The following is a 21,370-nucleotide window of genomic DNA, read 5'->3' as shown; positions in this document are numbered from 1 at the left end:
TGTGTATAGAACACAGGTGTATAGAACTGGACATGGTCATGCTTTACCGAGTGCTTTTATCAATCTTGGTGATGTGGAGGTGATTGTCAAGTTCTCTACCAGGTGTGTTCCCTGCATGGGCTTTCCCGCTCTGAGGGACTTTGGGATGACTTGTCCTATGAGTACAGCAGCACTGGGGAGAGGCTGTGCATGTCTGATGTTGCTACCAAATGGTAAAGGCCAGGCCAGTAGATGGTGGAGAAGAAGCAGTTTAACATGGTGGAGGTAGAATGGGATTTGGAGATCCCAGATGTCTTCAGGAAGCAGACAGGGAGGCTTTAGAGCACGTGTCAAACACAAGGCCCGCGGGCCAAATCTGTCCCACCAGGCCTTGCAATGTGGCCCGCACCGCGCTGTCATCACTGCACTCTGCTGCGTTTCCATCACAGTGACAGTTTATGACTGTTCAGTAAACCATTCGGCCCGCAATTTAGGCTGGATTTTAGATTTTGGTCCATTCTCTGATTGAGTTCGACACCCCTACTTTAAATATATATTTTATTGATTTTTCACAGAGAGGAAGAGAGAGGGATAGAGAGTTAGAAACACAGATGAGAGAGAATCATCGATCAGCTGCCTCCTGCACACCCCCTACTGGGGATGCGCCCGCAACCAAGGTACATGCCCTTGACCGGAATCGAACCCGGGACCTTTCAGTCCCCAGGCCGACGCTCTATCCACTGAGCCAAACCGGTCCCGGCTCGACACCCCTACTTTAGAGAGTACTTTGAGCAGCAGAGAGACACCTGCTGTAGAGGTGCTGTCCAGCTCCAGATGTGCTGCTCGGGCAGTTCGTTTAACCTCCCTGCCTTCTGTAATGGGGTGGTAATTAAATGGTGGTTATCAGGCTCATACTTGGTGAAGTGTGTCAAGCAGCGCCTGCACCAAGTAAGCAGGTGGTAAATCTCGGCTAATATTAAGAATATTGATATGATAGTATCACTAATGAATTTTAAGTTTTCTTCTAAGTGAATGCAGCCTCAGAATTCTGCCCAGCTCAGGCCTCTGGCAGCAATGCCTTTGGTGAGAGCTGGCCTCTTTGGTGAGAAAGCCTGTTAGTTGCAGTGGTGTGACAAGACCAAAGAGGTGGGATTCTGGAGAGAAACCTCCCTCCCCTTCCCTTGCTCACACACAACTCCTCTGGGTATGGTCTTCCATATCAGCAGAGGTTTTACTGTGATTGTGGGGCAGTTTCTTCAGGAGCCCTGTCTTTTTCTTGAGGAGGGATGTTGCAGTGAGGGGTAGCTTCCTAAACAGACTGAGAGTGGCACTAGAACCAGAGCCATAGCACTGAGGGGGCCTATTAGCCTCGTGGCCTCAGAGCTGAGCAGTCATAGGAGTAGTTCCCAGACCTTCAGGATGCCAGGCCTCACTCACTGTGGGCTGCAACAGAGCCAGAAAGGAAAGTTCTCACTGGTTTGTCCTTACTCTAAAGGCTGAAGGAGGCCAGATTCTTTAAGAAGACCTAAGCACACTGACATCTGCCCTTTGGCCTTTGGAGGTAAAGTCTGTCAGTAAAGCTGAAGTGGTAATACTTTGTTTTGGTTATTATTATAAAAGCAGTAATGTACTTATTGAAGAAATCTGGAAAATACCCATGTTTTTCCTGCTAACACTTGAGCATATTTCGTTGTTATTTTTAATGTGATATCACTGGCTTTTTAAAGTTTTTAAGAAGAATTGGAGAGAGGGAGAGAGTAACAGTTAAAGACAGTTTCTATTGCATTTTATATCATAATGGAAAAGCCTGGTTTTTCTCAAGCATTTGGAATTGACCAGGTTCATGGGGGATGTTAAAGGTAAACTACCACACATGGTTAATAGAATGACAATGGTTAGCACTGGGGACAGGGATTTTGGGGACCAATGTGGAGAGTTCTGAGTTCAGTGAGGTGGGAAGATTGGACAGTTTAACAGTATTTACTGGGTTTAGGTGCTGAAACTTCTTGTAAGTACACCAGAGGATGGTACGCTCATTTATCTGGCTTCTCTCTTTCCTTAACAAAACGATGAATAAATATCTGAACTGTGACCATAGTTGTGCTCAGAAGTAGCCATGGGATTTGCAATCTAGGGCAGCAGGCAAACCCATCCCTCCTTTAACTCAAAGAGCAGACCAGCATTCCTAACAGATTGGAGTGTTTCCTTTGCCCCCTTTGTTTCCATACTTTTATTTTAAACACATGTTGTTGTCCTTCTTGGTAAGCACAAAGAGTCATCTTTATTTATTTATTTATTATTATTATTTTTTAAAATATATATATATTTTATTGATTTTGTACAGAGAGGAAGGGAGAGAGACAGAGAGTTAGAAACATCGAGGAGAGAGAGTCATCGATCAGCTGCCTCTTGCACACCCCCTACTGGGGATATGCCCGCAACCAAGGTACATGCCCTTGACCGGAATCGAACCCGGGACCCTTCAGTCCCCAAGCCGATGCTCTATCCATTGAGCCAAACCGGTCTCGGCAAGAGGTCATCTTTAAACCACTTATAGATTGAGAAGGGTGGGGGAGCTAGAAGGTAGGGGCAGGGAGGAGCCAGCCCTGTCTGGGGCTGGATACCAAGTCTTTAAACCACTTATAGATTCTTATAGATTGAGAAGGCTGGGGAAGTCACAGAAACAGGGAGGAATAGGGCTGTTTCCCCTCCCTGCACCCCTTCAGAGCTAGCCAGCCCTTCCTGGCTTTGATTCAGATTTAGACACAGTTGAGAACTTTGAACTCTGCCAGCTGAGCTTCTAAAATAAAAAAATTATCTCCTGAAATGGTCATCTGTTTTCATCAGTAGCTGTGAAATGAGGTAGTTTGGTTCTCTAACCAGGTAATTCGTCTTGTGCTTTTTAAAACAGCTCTTTGAGGTCGCTTTTATAAATATTTACTGCAACCATATACCAGATACTAAAATAGATACCAAAACATTGCTGATCTTATATTTGGTACTAAAAACAGAAATTAATTTAGGATATATACTAAAAATTGAGAAGTCAGTCACTACCTTTTGAATGGGTCTGCACTCTTATAAGAGAGCCACTGTAGATGACAATGTGTAGTTTAAAAGTACCCTAGAAGCCAAAACTGGTTTGGCTCAATGGATAGAGTGTCGGCCTGCAGGCTGAAAGGTCCTGGGTTCGATTCCGGTCAAGGCATGTACCTTGGTTGCGGGCACATCCCCGGTAGGGGTGTGCAAGAGGCAGCTGATCAATGATTCTCTCACATCGATGTTTCTAGCTCTCTATCCCTCTCCCTTCCTCTCTGTAAAAAATCAATAAAATATATATTTTTTTAAAAAAGTACCCTAGAAAAAAATACTTCAGAAGTGTGTTCACCAGTACTACAATGGGGATTGTGTTTCTGGAGCCCGGCCACAGGTCAGTGTTCAGTATTGAGAAAGTAAAAGGGCTGTGGGAACAATTCTCCTTAGGAAACTTTTCGAGAAATCTCCTAGTAGCTTCTGCCTGGAGCTGCCGAAGAGGATGGTCCATGTGTCCTCTTAGCACACCAGGCAGGCAGCCAGCAGCTTCTGCCACTGAAGCCGGCGTGGAACAGGTCCAGGGCCCCCTGATAGATGTTTGTAGTTTCCTGCGGGTTTTGAGGTACCACCTCTGACTAATTTTAGAAATTTTTCTATAAAGGCCACAGCTACAAAGAAGATTTGAAGACTGAATTCTAGTGGATTGACATTGAGCTGTAAGAGATAACAATGACTAAATTGTCTTTGGGTTAGGAGATTTAGTGTGGTTTTTCTGTAGCTATCTTAGCTGAGAAATGCCTTTGAAGTTTTGATATGTGGGAAGAGTGAACTTCCTCATTTTGGTTTTTGAGGAGAAATGATAAAAACTTTTTGTGGACTTAATTCTGTGAAACTAAAGAATTGAGTGTGTGCATATGGGAAGTAATAGATTTTAAAAAATGACCTGGTTTTTGGATTTGAGGCTGATAGTACCTAATAGTGAAAGTGTTTTGTCCCTACCCATATATGCAGTTTCTTAAAGTGATGAAAACTATTTGTAATGTTTGTATTGAATAAAGTAATCCAAATGCTTTTATTTAGCCACTGTTTACATTTCTAAAAGGACACTTGGTTGTTTTAAATGGGTTCTGTTAACAAATCTAGGGTAGCTACTACAGGGGTAAAATATTACTTCTTGGAATGATGATTTTTGATGTCTTTTTGTAGGGAATGTAGATTTTAAATGACAAGGTCATAGCCAAATATTTATAAAAACTTGATTTGATTAATTCCACACATATTTATTGAATGCTTGCCATAAGCATTGTTCTGGTAATGGAGATCAGGCAGTGAAGAGGTGAGCCCTTTCTGTTTCTGGAAGTTGGTAGGTTCCATCCTAGGTGGAGACAGATTCCAGTCCATTGATACTTGGCCCCGAAGAATGTAGGGCGTAGGAGAACAGTGTGTGCTGGGTTTGGCCAGGGAGAGGGTGCTGCCTCACTGTCCTGTGGCTTCTGTTGATTGCTGCGATGCCACAGTTCTTCTGGGTCCTATCTCACTGCCTAATCCCCTGCCTCGCCTTGGTGCTTCCTCTCTTTTAGAGGTTTCCACCTGGACACCAGCAGAGAAGGCAGCTGCTGTAGCTTTTCCAGTGGGTCCAGAGGTTATGATGGTTTTTAGACCTTGCTTTGTCTTTCTGTGCCGAAGGTATAATCACAGTGCAGAGCCACGCAGTCCTCTGGTGGTTCCAGGAGTCTGAGTGCCTTTAAGTCCCTGCTTGCCTCAACAAAGGGCTAGCAGGGCATGGCCAGTGAGAGGCTTCTAGTCCAGTCAGTTCGCCAGCAGTATCCCTTCATTCCCAGAAGGCAAAGTCAGAATACTCTTACTATGTAATGTTTGTTAGAACAGTTGCAGACTTTGAGACCCAAGTTAATACCTACTTCAGATATGTGTATTATCAGTGTATTTACCAGTGGAAGATGCCACTGCAGTCAGGAGGCCTGTGTGTTCCCACTTGGCACCTTCTTGCTCTGGAAATGTGGGCATGCTGCACCCCCAACATTAATTTATCCTAAAATATGGGAAGGAAGGAGTGCTAGACAACCTCTCTTACGTCAAGAGCCAATCAACAGACATGTGAGAAAACGGACACTGTCATGCGGATTGGTAGCGTCTGCAGACAGGCAGCACAGGCTCCCTTCATGCCTTTCCTTTTCCTGGTACATCAGGGTGCTGAGGGCAGGGTAACTGGGAAGCTGAGAAGGGACTGTCTTATGTTGTTATTTCAGATACATACAACTTAAGAAAACAAGTGATAGGACGTTCTACTCAGCAAGTGCAGACATGCATGACATTTGGAATGCCTGTTGACAAGATGATTTACTGTATTTGTGGGTTGTGGATATAATTTTAGCATATTAGCTTTGGTATTCTTCCATGACTCTGGGCCAATTGCTTAATTATTCTAGGCTCATACCTTTATTTTTGTCTCTAAATTTCTATACTACTGTTATTATCAGACCAGAACTAAGAGGTGTAGGAGAGCATGTGCCCTTAGTGCTTCAAGTGCACTAACTTCTTATCCAGGGTGGCAGCTCGTCCCTCAGCACAGGATGCTCTCAGGAAGAGCCCAGTGCTTCTCCCAGGCAGCTCTTCACGATGTCTTACTAACAGGGAAGGAGTCACCTGTGGCTCTTAGCTGGTGTGGCCACTAACCTGCTAACCAGACACATCTAGTGATGCTAACAACATTGCCAAGTGGTAAGAAATTTTAGGTCACACCTTCAGACTTTAATGTGTCTTCTGAGCTGCTGGAAGAGATGTGGTTGGTGCTCAGTAACTTAAAATAATAGAAATTTTATCCTCACTATCTTGGACTTCAATTATATTTTGGAAAATGTAGTGCATTTTAGTGTTACATGACTTTACCATTTTGTTTTTATTAAAAGACTGATCCTTGCTGGCTGAACTGGCAGCATTCTTTGGTGAAGTTTGCTTTTTTATTTATTTATTAAAAAACAAAATTAAACATGGTGAACAAAATTGGATTCCAGTGATGGCCTGAGGTTGATGGCTTAACAAGTGTGTTGAGGATTTATTTTCTTTTAGAGGATTTATTTCCTCTGCTTTTAGTGGCCTTGAATAGTCTTCACACCTGCTGCCGAGTGTCAGGAATGACCACTCCAAATGAATTTTGGGAGTAGGGAGGCAGTACTTCAGGTAAGAAAGGCGAAGTTGACTAAGCAAGAGCCTATAAGATAACATGTAATATGATATGGTGCTCTTTACCTTTGTAACTTGACATTAAAGATCCTGTTGAGAAGTATTGCTTGCTGTTATGTGAACTATTTTGTTAGCTTTCCAGCTGACATTATTATTATATTACTAGAGACCTGGTGCACAAAATTTGTGCACAGGGCCGGGGGATTCCCCTCAGCTCAGCCTGCACCCTCTCCAATCTGGGACCCCTCAAGGGGATGTCCGACTGCCTGTTTAGGCCCAATCCTGGGATTGGCCCTAAACAGGCAGTCGGACATCCCTCTCACAATTCTGGACTGCTAGGTCCTAATCGCTCACCTGCCTGCTTGCCTGGTCACCCTCACTGCCTCTTCATGCCAGCCTGATTGCTCCTCACTACCTCTGCCTCTGCGGGTCAGCCTGATCACCCCTCACTGCCCACCCTGTTGGCCTGGTTGCCCCCAACTGCACCCCTCTGCTGGCCTGGTCGCCCCTAACTGCCTCCCCCCTCTCCCCCCACTCCCTGCTGGCCTGGTTGCCCCATGCAGCCTGCTGTTCAGTTGTTTGGTCCCTCACTAGCCCCCCTGTAGATCTGGTCATAGACAGCCATCTTGTGAGGACGTGATGGTCAATTTGCATATTACCTCTTTATTATATAGGATTATTGAGATAATTTTGTTTTGTCTTTTGTTTTCTAAACAAACTTGGAAGCAGGTGAATCTGATTTGTTATAATTTTTAGGATTGGACCATCTCCTGTCTCCCACTCCAACCCCCATCTTCAATTAATCTAAAGGAAATGGAGAATGACCATCTTTCCTTCCTACAAAAGGATTTCTTTGCAGAGCAGGTCTTTTGGCTCTAAAACTTAACTCCACAAACTGTTACTACCCCACAGGACTGGCTTTTTGCCCATAGCTGACAGTGACATACCATAAGTGACTTTTGAGACAGAGATGAGATATAAAGTAGCTTTCGGAACTCACTCCTCTCTCCTGAAGACTTTTGTTAGGAAAGAAAGGGCAGGCCATACTTCTTCCCACTTGTATTTGGTTGTTGACTTCCTTGCCTCTAGGTCATAAGGAGAGAACACATTAGGAGTGTTGAGGTAAATAGGGTTGTTCTACCTCCAGGGACAGTGTTTCTGTAACAGGTTGGGAAGCACTGGACACTGGATCTAGCATGTTGTCAACAGTGGGAGGGCAGAGCCTGACTACTAAGACAACCCTCAGGCCTCCTAAGCACGTGTGTCTTTTTTGTCTTTTGTGTCCCTGTCTCGCTTTGGCCTGTCTCAGACCATCCATGCATAGCATGGGCACCAAAGGTGCCCTATGGACCTCAGAGCACATCAGAACTGGGGTGACTGTGTTTTTAACAAAATAACACAGTGACACATCAACCGGAATTATCTTTCATCTTTCATAAGTAGAATTCTGTTCCTTAATGTAAGATCACTGAAATGAATTTCATTTTGAGAGCTTGTTTGGAGGTTCTAGCAGGGGAGCACAGCTACTCGTATACCCTTGACCGAAGACCGGTCCTCTCCTCTTGGGGGAAAGTCGTCCTCTTCGACCGAGCACGCAGGTTCGGGAGGGACTCACATGGATCAGTGAGGGAGGAGGGGGACACCCGCCTAGCCAGCCAGATCAGCCGAATCAACCCTGGCGATCAATGGGGTGACAGATGTCGCAGCCATATCGCCCTCACATCCTGAATTTCATTTTGAATAAGTCTTAGAGTGCCAGTCAAAAGTTTTGGTATATGGTATTGACAAAATTCATTCATGTTAATCTGTGGTGCTATACAATACTGTGTAATTGGAACATCACAGAGTGTTCAGAGGAGAGACACTGGTTTGTAAGTAACCAGAAATATAGTGTCACGCAGATCTAATACCAGAGTGTACATGGTTAAGTTTAATTGTAACTCTAGTATGTTTTCTCTTTTGTTTACTAGACTTCATGAGGAAATAATCGACTTCTATAACTTCATGTCCCCTTGTCCTGAAGAAGCAGCCATGAGAAGAGAGGTGGTGAAACGGATTGAAACTGTGGTTAAAGATCTTTGGCCAACAGCTGATGTGCGTGTAGTCTTTGTACTTCTTTGTCGCATACAAGTCTACATGGCACCCAACATTATAACATTATAACATGTCAGTCCTGTCTGGGAAGACCTATGTCTCCCTTTTTGGCCCAAGGCATAGATTCTCCAGGTGTGGTCCTGGGCCAGGCAGCAGCATCTCACCTGAGAGCTTGTTAGAAATGGCACCTGCTGAGTCAAATACCTTGAGGAGGGCCAGGGGTCTGTATTTAACATGCCTTCCTGGAGGTCCTGACATGTTCAAGTGTGAGGACCATTGGCCTAACCGAAGGTTTTTTTGGAATGGGGCGATTATTTTTCTTTTAAATTCACCTTAAGGTTAGAAATTTATCCCTTCCCCAACACTCATCGTAGCATAAGTTCATTTTTGTGAAAATTGAAAGTACTTCCTCACCTACCACTTTCACAGTAAATGAACTAGAGTCCATTGAGTTGAGGGCCACTGACATTTCTAGTGCTTAGCACAGGCAGCATGAACATGTCATCTGACCAAGTTATGATGGTCCACCCACAGGCTTCTGTCCTAATCGGTCAGCCTCTCCTACTAGTGACCAGGGACCATGACTGGTGGCCCACAGTGATAGAGATGAGCTGGCAGCTGAAGAGCATGTGAGCTCCCAGTGAGCCAGGCAGCAATTCGATTCCTCTCCACTTTTAAAGAGACTTATTACAATATCCTTGGCTGTAACTTTAGTGCCCTGGCATAGTTCCTTGCCTCTGTGTCCCAGCTGTGGGTTTGAAAGTTTTTGGAGAGTTTGAACCAGGCTCTAAAAACTCCTTGGCTTTGGTAGGTGTGGGCAAGGCCAATAATTATTTTGTCTCTTAATTTTGAGTTGGGGAAGGTCTTTAACTTAAAGTTTAACTACATCTCATTGGGTTGTTTTTGGGTCCTCCCAAAGTGCAGGGTGATTTACATTTTACCTGGAAGTAATGGAATGGAGGCTTTACAGTGAGAAGTAATCGAAGGATGACTGACTTGTCACCAATTCCAAGACAATCATTCTTTCTTTCAGGTCCAGATATTTGGCAGCTTTAGTACTGGTCTCTATCTTCCAACTAGGTGAGTGCCGGGTTAGTGTTTATGTTTACTGGGAACGGGGGGATGGTGCTGTCTCTGTCTGTTTTCAGGGCTCATACTAGGTTTCTTCAAATCTAAGGCTAGAAGTACGAGGTAAAGGAAAAGACTATAGAGCACAGAGGAGACATAGCAGGAAATAAAATTTAATTTACTATTATGGCAATTGATTGCTTTTTATTTTTTCTTGTATTTAATTTGATGGGGTACGAAAGTGCTGGACACTAGGCAATTAAGAAGATGAGTAAGAGGGTCAGGGGAAGAAAATGCAATAGAAAACATTCTGCTTATATTTTTGGATATGTTTTGAAAAATTGATCTTACATTTTAATGAAGATTCAAGCAAATTTTTAATTAAACAATACTTTGTTAAGCTGTTTATTTGACAGAAAATTGTCAAACAAGTTTACATGCTAACGTCATTCTTTAGTGTTTCCCTATCAAGGACTCTTTTAATATCCGAATATGTTTATGTACATTGTTTCATTTAAAGTCTTATTTTTTTGTTACTGGCCTTTTAGCATTTGGAGACTAAAGAGGCTGTAATCTCAGGGTTTGGGATTGGCGTTTGCAGGGCCAGTGGGGAACTGAATAGTTTCAAGGAGTCCTGGGTCAGCATGAGTGACCCAGTGTAGATAGCACAGAGTAAGGGCCTAGAAACCTCAGAGGGACAGACACTTTATTTCAGTCCCTTATTACCTTGTGATGTTGAGATATTCTGTCAGCCTTTTTGTTTTCAGTCTTTATGTTTCTATAAATACTGCTTCATAAGCTACATTTACTTTCCCTTAGAGGGATATTGGTAATGCGGCTATGGACAGCCTTGAGGGAAATGGGAACGCAGGCCATGTGCACCAGACTACCCCAGATGTCTGTGTTACTGCATGGTGAGGTGAGCAGTAGTTTATGGCCATTTTCCTTTTGTTTAGTGACATTGACTTAGTGGTCTTTGGAAAATGGGAGCGTCCTCCTCTCCAGCTGTTGGAGCAGGCCCTGAGGAAGCACAACGTGGCTGAGCCGGGCTCCATCAAGGTTCTGGACAAAGCTACAGTAAGTGGAGGCCTGCTCCGATGCCGGGTATTAGCTGGGGTTGTCTGCAGCAGGTATTGGTTAGATTCTGAAGACTTCTCTACTTTTGGGATAAATGTGCATCCTAGTTGTCACCAGCTGAGAAATGGTTCAGTAAAAATCTGAATCACAAGATGTTCTTGGTACTAAGATACAAGACTGTCGACTTCTCTTAGGGTTTGTGAGGAAAGGATGTTAGTACCTGAAATGAGACACATTTAGCTGCTGTCCTTTCTGGAGTATGTAATTGAATGATTAAACCATGGCTTTTATTACATAGAAAAAGATTACTGTTTGCTAACTTACACTTCAGAAAGAAATACTTAACCTGTTTCATTCTAAAAGTACACATTTATGAAAAACATCTTACCTTGGGAGGAGTTGGAAGATGAGCCTGATTTTGAAGCATACTTGTCAAGGTTTCTCTAAGTCCAAGATAGAAACAGTGCAGGAGCTGTAAGTTACTTGCCTGTTGTGTGATAATATTTCATTTTTAAATTGTTTCAACCTGTACGAAGCCAGACTAGGTCCTTTCAGTTTTAAAAAAATTGTTAGAAATTAAGCTATATCTTGCTCATGTAGTGGAGCCATTTGCTCATCTGCCTTCTAGCACCATGGGTAAGCTCAGGCCATTTTTTAAAAATATATATATTTTATTGATTTTTTACAGAGAGGAAGGGAGAGAGATAGAGAGCTAGAAACATTGATGAGAGAGAAACATCAACCAGCTGCCTCTTGCACACACCCAACTGGGGATGTGCCCGCAACCAATGTACATGCCCTTGACTGGAATTGAACCTGGGACCTTTCAGTCCGCAGACCTATCCACTGAGCCAAACCGGCTTTGGCTCAGGCCATTTTTTAAACCACTTACAGGCATTATCTCAGTTAATCCTCCAAGGCATTTTCATTGGCAGGAGCTACTTTTTTTCCCCCCCGCATTTGACAGGTGAGGAAACTGCGGCACAGAGAGGTTAGGTAATTAGTCCAGGGTGGGTTCCAACATCCTTTTCCTCTGCTGCCAGAGGTCCACTGTCACCAGGTGTCCTTAGCAGTTGGCCCTAGGTGAGCATTTTAGATCAGGTTATGCACTGAAAGCCTGTGTCTGTATTGACTTTTGGACATTTTAAACCTTTAACTAGATCCCATTTGTTTTGGTGAAGGGAATTCAGCCTTTTTAGTCCTTAGAGGCTGAATGAATAAAACATTGCCTTTTCTTTTGGAAAAACACAAATTTTGGGGGTGGAGGTGATTTTAATGGTTCTTTGGACATCTTTTATGAGGCCAGTTTAAAAAAAAATTTTTTTTATTGATTTCAAGAGGAAGGGAGAGGGGAAGAGAGAGTAAACATCAGTGATGAGAGAGAATCATTGATTAGCTGCCTCCTGCACATCTCCTACTGGGGATCAAGACCATAACCAAGACATGTGTCCTGATCAAGAATTGAACCATGACCTCCTGATGCGTAGGTTGACCTTCAGTCATAGAGCCTCATTGGCCTGTCTTAAGGCCAGTTTGGAGTGCCTTTTGGTAATAATTTCTATTGATGAGTATTTCCAAAATGGCTTTTTATTCTCTGATTTTTAGTGGGGGAGGTTGGTTTTTGTTTTTTGTTTTTTTAATTTGTTTTAAAGTTTGAAACAGAATTGTTTGGAGAAACAACATCAGTACAAATTATAATTCTAAATTGGCTTTCAAGTTCTCTTGAATGTTTTCAGAAATTCTAGCAAACATAATTTGGGGACAGGAGTTCCTCTCAATAATCAGGCACTTGTGATGGAACTGGGACTTAGCTGGCCTCTCCTTGTGGTAGGCAGGTGTGTGGAGCCTGGGCCTTCCCACCCCTATTTCTCCTTTCCTCAGCACCTGTTTCCCTTTGCCCCATCTCGTTGGCAGAAGCAGATAGTGACCATGATTGATGTTCGATTACTGGCAAGGTGCTGAGTCATGCCAGCAGACCTTGGCAGAGGCGTTGCTGGCGTTGGAGAGGAGGGGTTCTTGGGATCCAGGGACTAGAGATTAACTCTAGCAAAGTCCCTTTTCTTCTCATCTTTAAAATCTTGGGTTTATGATCTCTAAACCCATTTTGTGAATAATTTTTTAAAAGCCTCTCTGTACAACTTTGGGAACATTTTGATGCCTGACTGTAGAGAATGTTGCATATTAAAGCACACGTTTTCAAATTAAACTTTTGCAGGTACCGATAATAAAACTTACAGACCAGGAGACTGAAGTTAAAGTTGACATCAGCTTCAACATGGAGACTGGGGTCCGGGCAGCAGAGTTCATTAAGAATTATATGAAGGTACTGCCATTAGCAAGTTAACACAATAAAAATCAGGGACTTAGATGATATGTTGGATATTGTTTCTCTTATAAATGTTAACTTTAAACTGATTGTCCATAATAACGGAGCTTGTACAATTGAGTTATTTATCCTCAACTGAAGCAAATCTGGAAAACAGCTATGTAGTTTTAATTGCCTGTAGTCTGGGTATTGCCTCTTCCCACAGTTTCAGGGACCTTACTCCTTCTGTTTCCCTTTTCCTTTACATCAAGTCTTGTCTGGGGACTCATTTCTACTGCAGCAGACATGAAAACAACAGAAGTTTCCTCTGTCTCCCACCCCTTTTCCCGCCTCTGCATTTCCTTTTTACCTTCACCCTGTTCTCTCCTTGGGAAGTCTGACCACTCATCCTGTTGTTGTCCCCTGCCTCATGAGCTTTCCCCCCTCCAACATCCTCTGTTTTTCTCTGATTGCCTCCGAGTGTTGCATCGGTTCTAGGACCTTTCCTTGATCACTGTCACATCTCTCCCTTCACCTGCACAGCCCTCTGCCTGGCAGCAAGCCCTGGGAAGGATTTGAAGGAATGTACTCATTCATCCCCTGAGTTTTTCTTTGTGCAAAGTTCCCCACCTTGTAACTTGGGAGGAGCTCCCCAATGGGATGGTAATGAGCCCTTTGAGGATGATTAATCTAGAGCTTTCCAAGGGGCAGGAGGATTTAGGAAGATTCCTTGTCTACTATGTAAAATTTGCTATGTAAGAAGTCTTCAAGGTATATAAACTAACCAGTAAATATTTCTCTTTTGGAATTTACAGAAATATTCATTGCTGCCTTACTTGATTTTAGTATTGAAACAGTTCCTCCTGCAGAGGGACCTGAATGAAGTTTTTACCGGTGGAATTAGCTCATATAGCCTAATTTTAATGGCCATTAGCTTTCTACAGGTGAGTGGACTTCTTTTCAGTAGGACTAGGTTCTTCCTTGGTTGTTATTCTGACCAGTTGCTGTGTGGGTACCAGCTGTCCTCTTCTCCCTCCACTACTTTGTTTTGGTTTAGAAGAGATTGACTTCTAGTTTTCATAATAAAACCCTATTTTGATGAATACTTCTTTCCTACTGTTCTTTATAGCTTATTTTGTAGCTGATTTAACTGTTAGAAGAGGGAGGGCTTATCTGGTTGTCACTTAATTGTATATCAGTCTAAACTCAAGGAAATACCTATACATTTAGAAAAATTTCATACCTTGATATATAATAAAAACATTTTTCTTGTGCTTGACTATGATTTAATACTGAAAACTATCTCAGAGAAAAGTTTGATGCTGTACATGGTAAAAAATATTAAAAAGAGGCTCCCCACCCCAGATTAACATAACTTTAAAATTTTGTTTTGAATTATATATTGACAGAACTTCAATATTTTATTCAGTACCGTGGGAACATTTTTCAGTAGAAGACCTACCTAAGGGTTAAATGCTGTGATGTACTGATACACTATATACAAAGTAGTCTCTAAGTTAATTGAAACATTTTATTTATATTTTTTTGGTTCTGTGCTTTACAAAGACTTGCCTATTTATTTTAGCTACACAACACATTTTCTCCAGGTTTATTATTAATTTTGTATTTGTGTTTGTGCTTAGTGAGGGTTTTATGTCCAGAATTTGGTAATTTTCTCATCAGGAAAATTGCTAGAAGTCAGTACAACTCCTGGTTGCACTGCCTTCAGTTACTTTGGCTTCTTTGGGTCTGTGCAGATACAAATAGGGAAAATGGAATTTTTCTACAATTTTAATCCCATTGACTTAACGCTCACTCTTTCCTCCACAATGCTGCCCTGATAGCCACTCTTCCCTAGTTTTTGGACCTGATTTTGAAGTAACATAACAATCTCTTCTTAGCTTACTTTGTCATGTATTCTTATATGAACTATTTTAGTAACCTTGTAATAATGACAACTTCTTACTTTTATTGCCCTTGGCTAAGAGCCTTTTGTCGAATTACCCCATGGGATCCTCGAAACTCTCCTGTGACCTAGAAGCCTTGCCTAGCATGGGTGGGATTGTCTTTGTCATCTCTACATTCTTTAGTGCCTTGCCCTTCCTGCCTCAAAACTGTATGGTAGCACCTGAGTTCATTTCATGGATAACTGAGATAAGAAAACTCAGCCTCACCCTGGGTAATCCTCAGGTATTTTATTTTGACTAGAAGGCAAGGAATAAGAAAGAGAGTAAGGTAAGGAAAAATAAGAATGCTACACTTGTGCCTTTGGAGTATGCATATCTTCAGAAGTCAGTTATGAACCCTAAAAATACTTTTAGGATTCCTTATGGAGCTCTGCCTTGTAAATTGTGCATCTATCAGGATTTTTACTTTTGTGTGCTGTCCAGTGTAATTCTATGCAGTTGGCAGTGTTTTCTGCCTTTACTATCCAGCATGGGCCAGATGCCTTCTGAGCATTGGCCATATCGCTAGCAAGACTGACAAATGGAATTTTTAATCCGTCTTAATTTATCCTATATAATAAAAGGGTAATGTACAAATCAACTGAACAGTGGAACGACTGGTTGCTATGATGTGCAATGACCACCAGGAGGCAGATGCTCAATGCATGAGCTGCCCCCTGGTGGTCAGTGTGCTCCCACAAGGGAGCACTGCTCAGCCAGAAGCTGGGCTTGTGGCTGGCGAGTGCAACTGCGGAGTGCAGCTGCGGTGGTGGGAGCCTCTCCTGCCTCCAGAGCAGCACTAATGATATCCAACTGCCGGCTTAGGCCTGCTCCCCCTAAGCGGCTTAGGCCGGCAGTTGGATATGCCCTGAGGGCTCCTGGACTTTGAAAAAAAGGCACAGGCCAGGATGAGGGACCCTTCCACCCCCCTCTCTCCACCCCTCACCCAGTGCTTGAATGTTGTGCACCTGGCCTCTAGTTTAAATATAAATAGCCATATGTGGCTCGTGGTTTTTCTTATGGTCAGGATAGGTCTGCATTGCTCAGATTTGAGTCTCTTAAATCAGTTACTCAGGAATGTGTCAGTAGACAGTGACTTAGGTTCAAAAAAAGTCCATTACCCACTTAAAGAAATTGTGGTGCTGAACTGAGGCTGATGCTAATCTCTATGATAAGTTTGCTATAAATATTATGATACAATACTAAATTACTATACACAGTTAATATTAATTCTTTTGCATTCTGGTTTTCGATGATACTGTTTAATATTGCCCCCTTTTGGTTGTGTTTTGGAACAACGAAATTAAGATTAGAATCTGTAAAATCACTTCCACCATCTAGACTAGCAGTTTTCAACTTTTTTCATCTCATGGTACACATAAACTAGTTACTAAAATTCTGCAGCACACCAAAAAAATGTTATATTTTTTGCCAATCTGACAAAAAAAGATAGGTATAATTTTGATTTATTCACATAGCACGACTATTGTGTTGGCTGTTGTAATTTTTTTTTTTCATTTTCATCTGACAATCTAAGGCAGGGATGGGGAACATAGGCCTGCAGGCCATATAAGGCCTGAGAAATCATTTGATGTGGCCCTGCCAAGGTATTAGGGGTGAGTAAATTAAATGTTTGACCAAATACAACAGACTAATTTTTAGGTTGATAATTTTGTATGGCCTGCAAATGCTGTTATAAATATCCAAATGGCCCTTGGCAGTAAAAAGGTTCCCCACCCCTGCTCTAAGTGAGAAGAGGTCAGTGCCCCTGACTGAACAGTCAGGTATTGCATGTTTTAAAAATTCTGTGGCACACCGGTTGAAAATTGCTGATTTAGATGATGCTAAATTGTGCAGAATATGGCTCACTCATTAGTGATTGGGAACTTGTGGTTAATCAGATGTCTGTGTTTGTAGGGAGTTGCTGTATAGATTACCAGTTTCAAAGAATTGAAGTATATATAATAAAAACATTCAGGTAGAAGGTTTTATTTCTTTTGAATTCTCTTTATTGACTAGGCTCTGTTATTGACTTTTGCAACTGCTCTGAGCATCCCAATGCCTGTGGGTGAGTGGGTACTGCTGAGGGCTGTCCTAGAAGAGATCACTAGATAGCAGATTTCATTACATGCAGTCTTCTTTAGGAATAACTTGAATCCATTGCTTTTACAGTTGCACCCAAGAATTGATGCCCGGAGAGCTGATGAAAACCTTGGAATGCTTCTTGTAGAATTTTTTGAACTCTATGGAAGAAATTTTAATTACTTGAAAACTGGTATTAGAATAAAAGAAGGAGGTGCCTATATTGCCAAAGAAGAGATCATGAAAGCCATGACCAGCGGGTATAGACCTTCGATGCTGTGCATTGAGGACCCCTTGCTGCCTGGTAATGACACTTTGCTCTGAACTTGCCCCAAGAGATGTGGGGGCATTCCTACCCTGGTGCACTGGTGTGGTGGTGGTGGTGGTGGTGGTGTATCCTCAGGCTCTGGGAGCCAAAGGCAGTTCATTAGGACTCCTGTTGTCCTAACAGTTAATAGCGACAATCTATAATTCCTTATTTAACACTTCTAATTACTTACTGCAAAGTTTCAATTTTATTTACATTCTGTAGTCAACTAGAAATATGTAGGTGGTGAAAATTAAGAGAAGTTTAATATTTTATTATAAAATTACATATTTATCATAAACCATTTAATTCCCAGAAGTATGTGGTAGAGAAAAAACAAAGTATGCCATTCTCCCCTCCCATTTTGGTGTATATTTCTCCCATTTTGTTTTTTTATATATATTGCAGCCTTATCAATTAAATGGCATAATATAATACAAGCAGATTTGCAACTTGTTTTTTACTTAACAGTGTATCCAAGATCCCCCCTTTTATTTGTGTAGGGTCTGTTCTGTAACAAGGATTGCTAGCCACCTTGAAGAACCTGAAGCAGGTCTCCAGTTTTCCAATTTTATTCCTTTTATTGTTTTTAAGGGTGCTCATATTCCCAACCTTTGTGACAGTCTTTTAAGTTTTTGCCAATCTGATAAAATAAATTTTTATTTAATTTACATTTCTTTAATGATAGTGAGGTTAAGCACATTGTTATTTATCAATTCCACAAATGTTTATTGAGCATCTATTAGGTGAGACACTGTTCTTACTGTTGGTGATAAAGTCAGTGACGGACAGGTGACAGAAAAGGTGGTGGAGATGTCAGCTCCAGGTACACTGCCCCTTTGTATGTCTTTTGTGTGAGTTCATGTGCTTTGTCATGTGTCTGCTGGACTGTTCCCTTACCGATTTTGTGAGACCATGTAAATTAGGGAAGCCTTTCTTTGTTGTACATGCTGTACTTTTATCCCAGTTTGTCATTTGCACCTGGATTTATCTTTATTATTGAAAATGTTACATATGTCCTTCTTTCCCCCCCCATTGACCCCCTCCACCCCACACCTGCCCTCCCCCCAGGCCTTTACCTCATTACTGTTTGTGTCCATGGGTTATGCATATACATTCTTTGGATTTGGTGTTTTTTTTTTGTTTTTTTTAAAATCTATTTTATTGATTTTTAACAGAGAGAAAGGGAGAGAGATAGAGTTAGAAACGTCGACGAGAGAGAAACATCAACCAGCTGCCTCTTGCACACCCCGTACCGGGGATGTGCCCGCAACAAGGCACATGCCCTTGACCGGAATCGAACCTGGGACCTTTCAGTCCACAGACCGACGCTCTACCACTGAGCCAAACCGGCTTTGGCTGGATTTGGTATTTTTTATTGTTTAGCTTCTATATATATATTTTAATATCCTCATATTTAATGTTTTTTGTTTTATGCCTTTTGGGGTACGAAATTTATTTCTTAAAAAAAATTTTTTTAAAGAAAACATACTGACTCTTCTGTTGTTCATAAATGCCGTGATTTATGCTATGTCTTTTCAATAGTGATTTTCCCGACAGCATGGTGTGGCAGGTTTTCATCATCTGTCTATGTTTATAAATTAAACACAGAATAAGTTAAACATTGTCTTCAGTGTTTGCTAAAATGTACTTGAAAAACAAAACCTCCACTCTATCACTAGATTGTCCTATATAATAATCGTATATAATAAAAGGGTAATATGCAAATTGATCTTAAGGGCAGGATGATCTGGAATGACCAGTTGCTGTGACGTGCACTGACCACCAGGGGGGCAGATGCTTAATGCAGGAGCTTCCTCCTGGTGGTCAGTGCGCTCCCAGAGGGGGAGCTCTGCTCAGCCACAAGCATGGCTGACAGCCGTGAGCACAGTGGTGGTGGGAGCCTCTCCTGCCTCCTCAGCAGTCAGACACATTCCCTGAGGCTTCCAGACTGCGAGAGGGCACAGGCTGAGCTGAGGGAACCCTTCCACTCCCTCTTCTCCCCCCAGTGAATGAAATTCATGCAGTGGGCCTCTACTATTACATAATTGTGAAAAGAAGATATTTCAATACTCAAAATACCGCTTCTAAAAAAAAATCCTTACCTGACTTGTGAAGAAATTTCATGTAAATTAAAGTTAAGGTTAAGCCCCTTGACTATGACTTGCTTGTGACTTCAGTGGCAGCTTTATTTGATTTACTGCCCAACACCCAGAGTTCAGACCCGGAACATTCTATCCAAGAGGATTTGCTTTGCAGGCCTCAGGTTAACTGCCTGCTTCAGTCAGTGTGCTCTCAGTCAGTGGGATGGCAGCCTGATTCAGGTTGCTACTTTGGCTCACTTGTGTTTTTTGCCTCCTGGGGAGTTACTAGACTTTTTCATAAACTCACTCTGTCTCTGTGAGTGACATCTCCTCTGTTCATGGAGGTAGACTCTGATCTGATGATGCAGATCAGGCCCCTCAGCTCGAGAACAACGTGGGATGCCATATGGTGATTAAGGTGTGTTTGCAGGTGTCTGATCTGGCTTAGCTCTTGGGGTCTGGATATGTTTGAGTGGTGAGGGCCTGATTGAGAATAACTTTATATGAAAAAATAAAAAACGTCGATTATGGCTCAAATGTTTGGTAGAGTTTTACAGCTGCCTTTCTGTTTCAGGAAATGATGTTGGCCGGAGCTCCTATGGGGCCATGCAGGTGAAACAGGTTTTTGATTACGCGTACATTGTACTCAGTCATGCTGTGTCACCGCTTGCGAGGTCCTATCCAAACAGAGATTCGGAAAGGTAACAGAAGTCATTAGACACCTTTGTTGGGTTCACAGCTGAGGGGCATGGTCCTCACACCCTTATGAGCCTCTGACATTTGTTTCCATGAAGTTTTCTAATGTATGTGCCATCAAATTTTAGTAAAATTTGAAAATATCAGTAAAGGAAGACTTTTTAGGAACTCAGGATGGCTCTACTTGACTCATCCAAGGATAAGAATTGAAATTTTCTTATTTGAGGAGTTAGTGTTTTTTCCCCCCTAGAATATTTTGTTTTGGGGAGGTGATTCTTGGCTTTTAAAACTTTGGAACATGATGCTTTTTCTTGAGGCAGTCTTCAAAATGTTGGGTAGTCAACTCTACAGGAATGTGTATCTAAGTCTCCATGCTCCACCCCTTCTCTCAGGCACAAGTATCCATCATTCTCCATTCTGGAATACTTATAATATACACTTATTTCTAGTGAGAAAAAATTATATCTGCAGATTATGCTGTTGTGGTGGAGTGGTGGGATTGGGGGACAGAAAAAGGGAAGTGAGAGCAGGGGATGGAAAGAAGAATGGTGTGATTGTCACAAGTGGTAGTTGAAAGTGCCATTGATTCTGTTCCTTGGGCGAGTTATGGGATACATAGGTTTGGAGGCCCCACGCTGGTGGTGGTAGATCTGTCATGGGTTTTGGGGCCCTGTGGTAGATGTACAATACTATCTCCCCATTCTCACTGTGCAGGGGAAGTGGGAATTTCACACCTTCGTGAACATGGCAAGTGGGAGGGTGTACTTCCCTGCTTAGACATGGGATTTAAATAGTCTTTTTCAGATCAGTTAGGTTCAAGAACTTCTACATAAGTGAATCCACTTTTACTCTACTCTGATCTCAAAGTACATTTAGGCTCAAACATCAGAAGTCATGTATTTTTTAAAATTATTTTATTAAGTAGCCAGTTCATAGCTTCACAGTCCTGTTGTGCTATGTTAATGTCCTTCCTTGTCCTTTTATAGTACTTTAGGAAGAATCGTCAAGGTAACTCAGGAAGTGATTGACTATCGGCGGTGGATCAAGGAGAAATGGGGCAGCAAGGTCCACCCAGCTCCCGACCTTGGTGAGAAATTCAGTCAGTCACCTTTCACCTTCTGACCACTCATGCAGGAGTATCTCTTTGTTCCTCCCTGGGACATTGTTCACACTAAGAAAAATACCTAATTTTTCTTTAAGAGTTTAATTTAAAACTATAAGACAGGCCAGCACTATGCAGAAGAAATGTGTGCCACATGGAATATTAAAAGTTTCTAGTAACTGCCTTAAAAATGTAAGACAGGTGAAATTAATTTTGATAATATGATTTATTCAATTTAGTGTTCAAATATTAACATTTCAAAATGTAATCAATATAAAAATTATTGAGATATTTTGGAACCTTCTTTCATACAAGATCTGAAATCCAGTGTGTATTTATACTTATAGCACATCCCAATTAGCATGTTAAATTTCCACCAGAAATACTTATCTGTAT

General features: G+C 42.0%; 1 protein-coding gene across 1 annotated transcript in view; it reads left to right on the top strand.

Moving 5' to 3' along the window:
- Positions 1-21,370, top strand: part of TENT4A (terminal nucleotidyltransferase 4A) — a 37,307-nt gene that overhangs the window by 10,161 nt on the left and 5,776 nt on the right. The window contains 8 exon segments of the mRNA XM_036409432.2: positions 8,184-8,307; positions 9,341-9,387; positions 10,332-10,452; positions 12,668-12,775; positions 13,573-13,701; positions 16,876-17,089; positions 19,751-19,877; positions 20,859-20,959. Coding sequence (XP_036265325.1) covers positions 8,184-8,307; positions 9,341-9,387; positions 10,332-10,452; positions 12,668-12,775; positions 13,573-13,701; positions 16,876-17,089; positions 19,751-19,877; positions 20,859-20,959 — 971 coding nt within the window.

Source organism: Pipistrellus kuhlii, unplaced genomic scaffold (genome assembly GCF_014108245.1).
Source record: "Pipistrellus kuhlii isolate mPipKuh1 unplaced genomic scaffold, mPipKuh1.p scaffold_m20_p_4, whole genome shotgun sequence".
Taxonomy (NCBI): Eukaryota; Metazoa; Chordata; class Mammalia; order Chiroptera; family Vespertilionidae; genus Pipistrellus; species Pipistrellus kuhlii.
The sequence above is the reverse complement of the archived record's forward strand: the minus strand, read 5'-3'. Positions and strand labels throughout refer to the sequence as shown.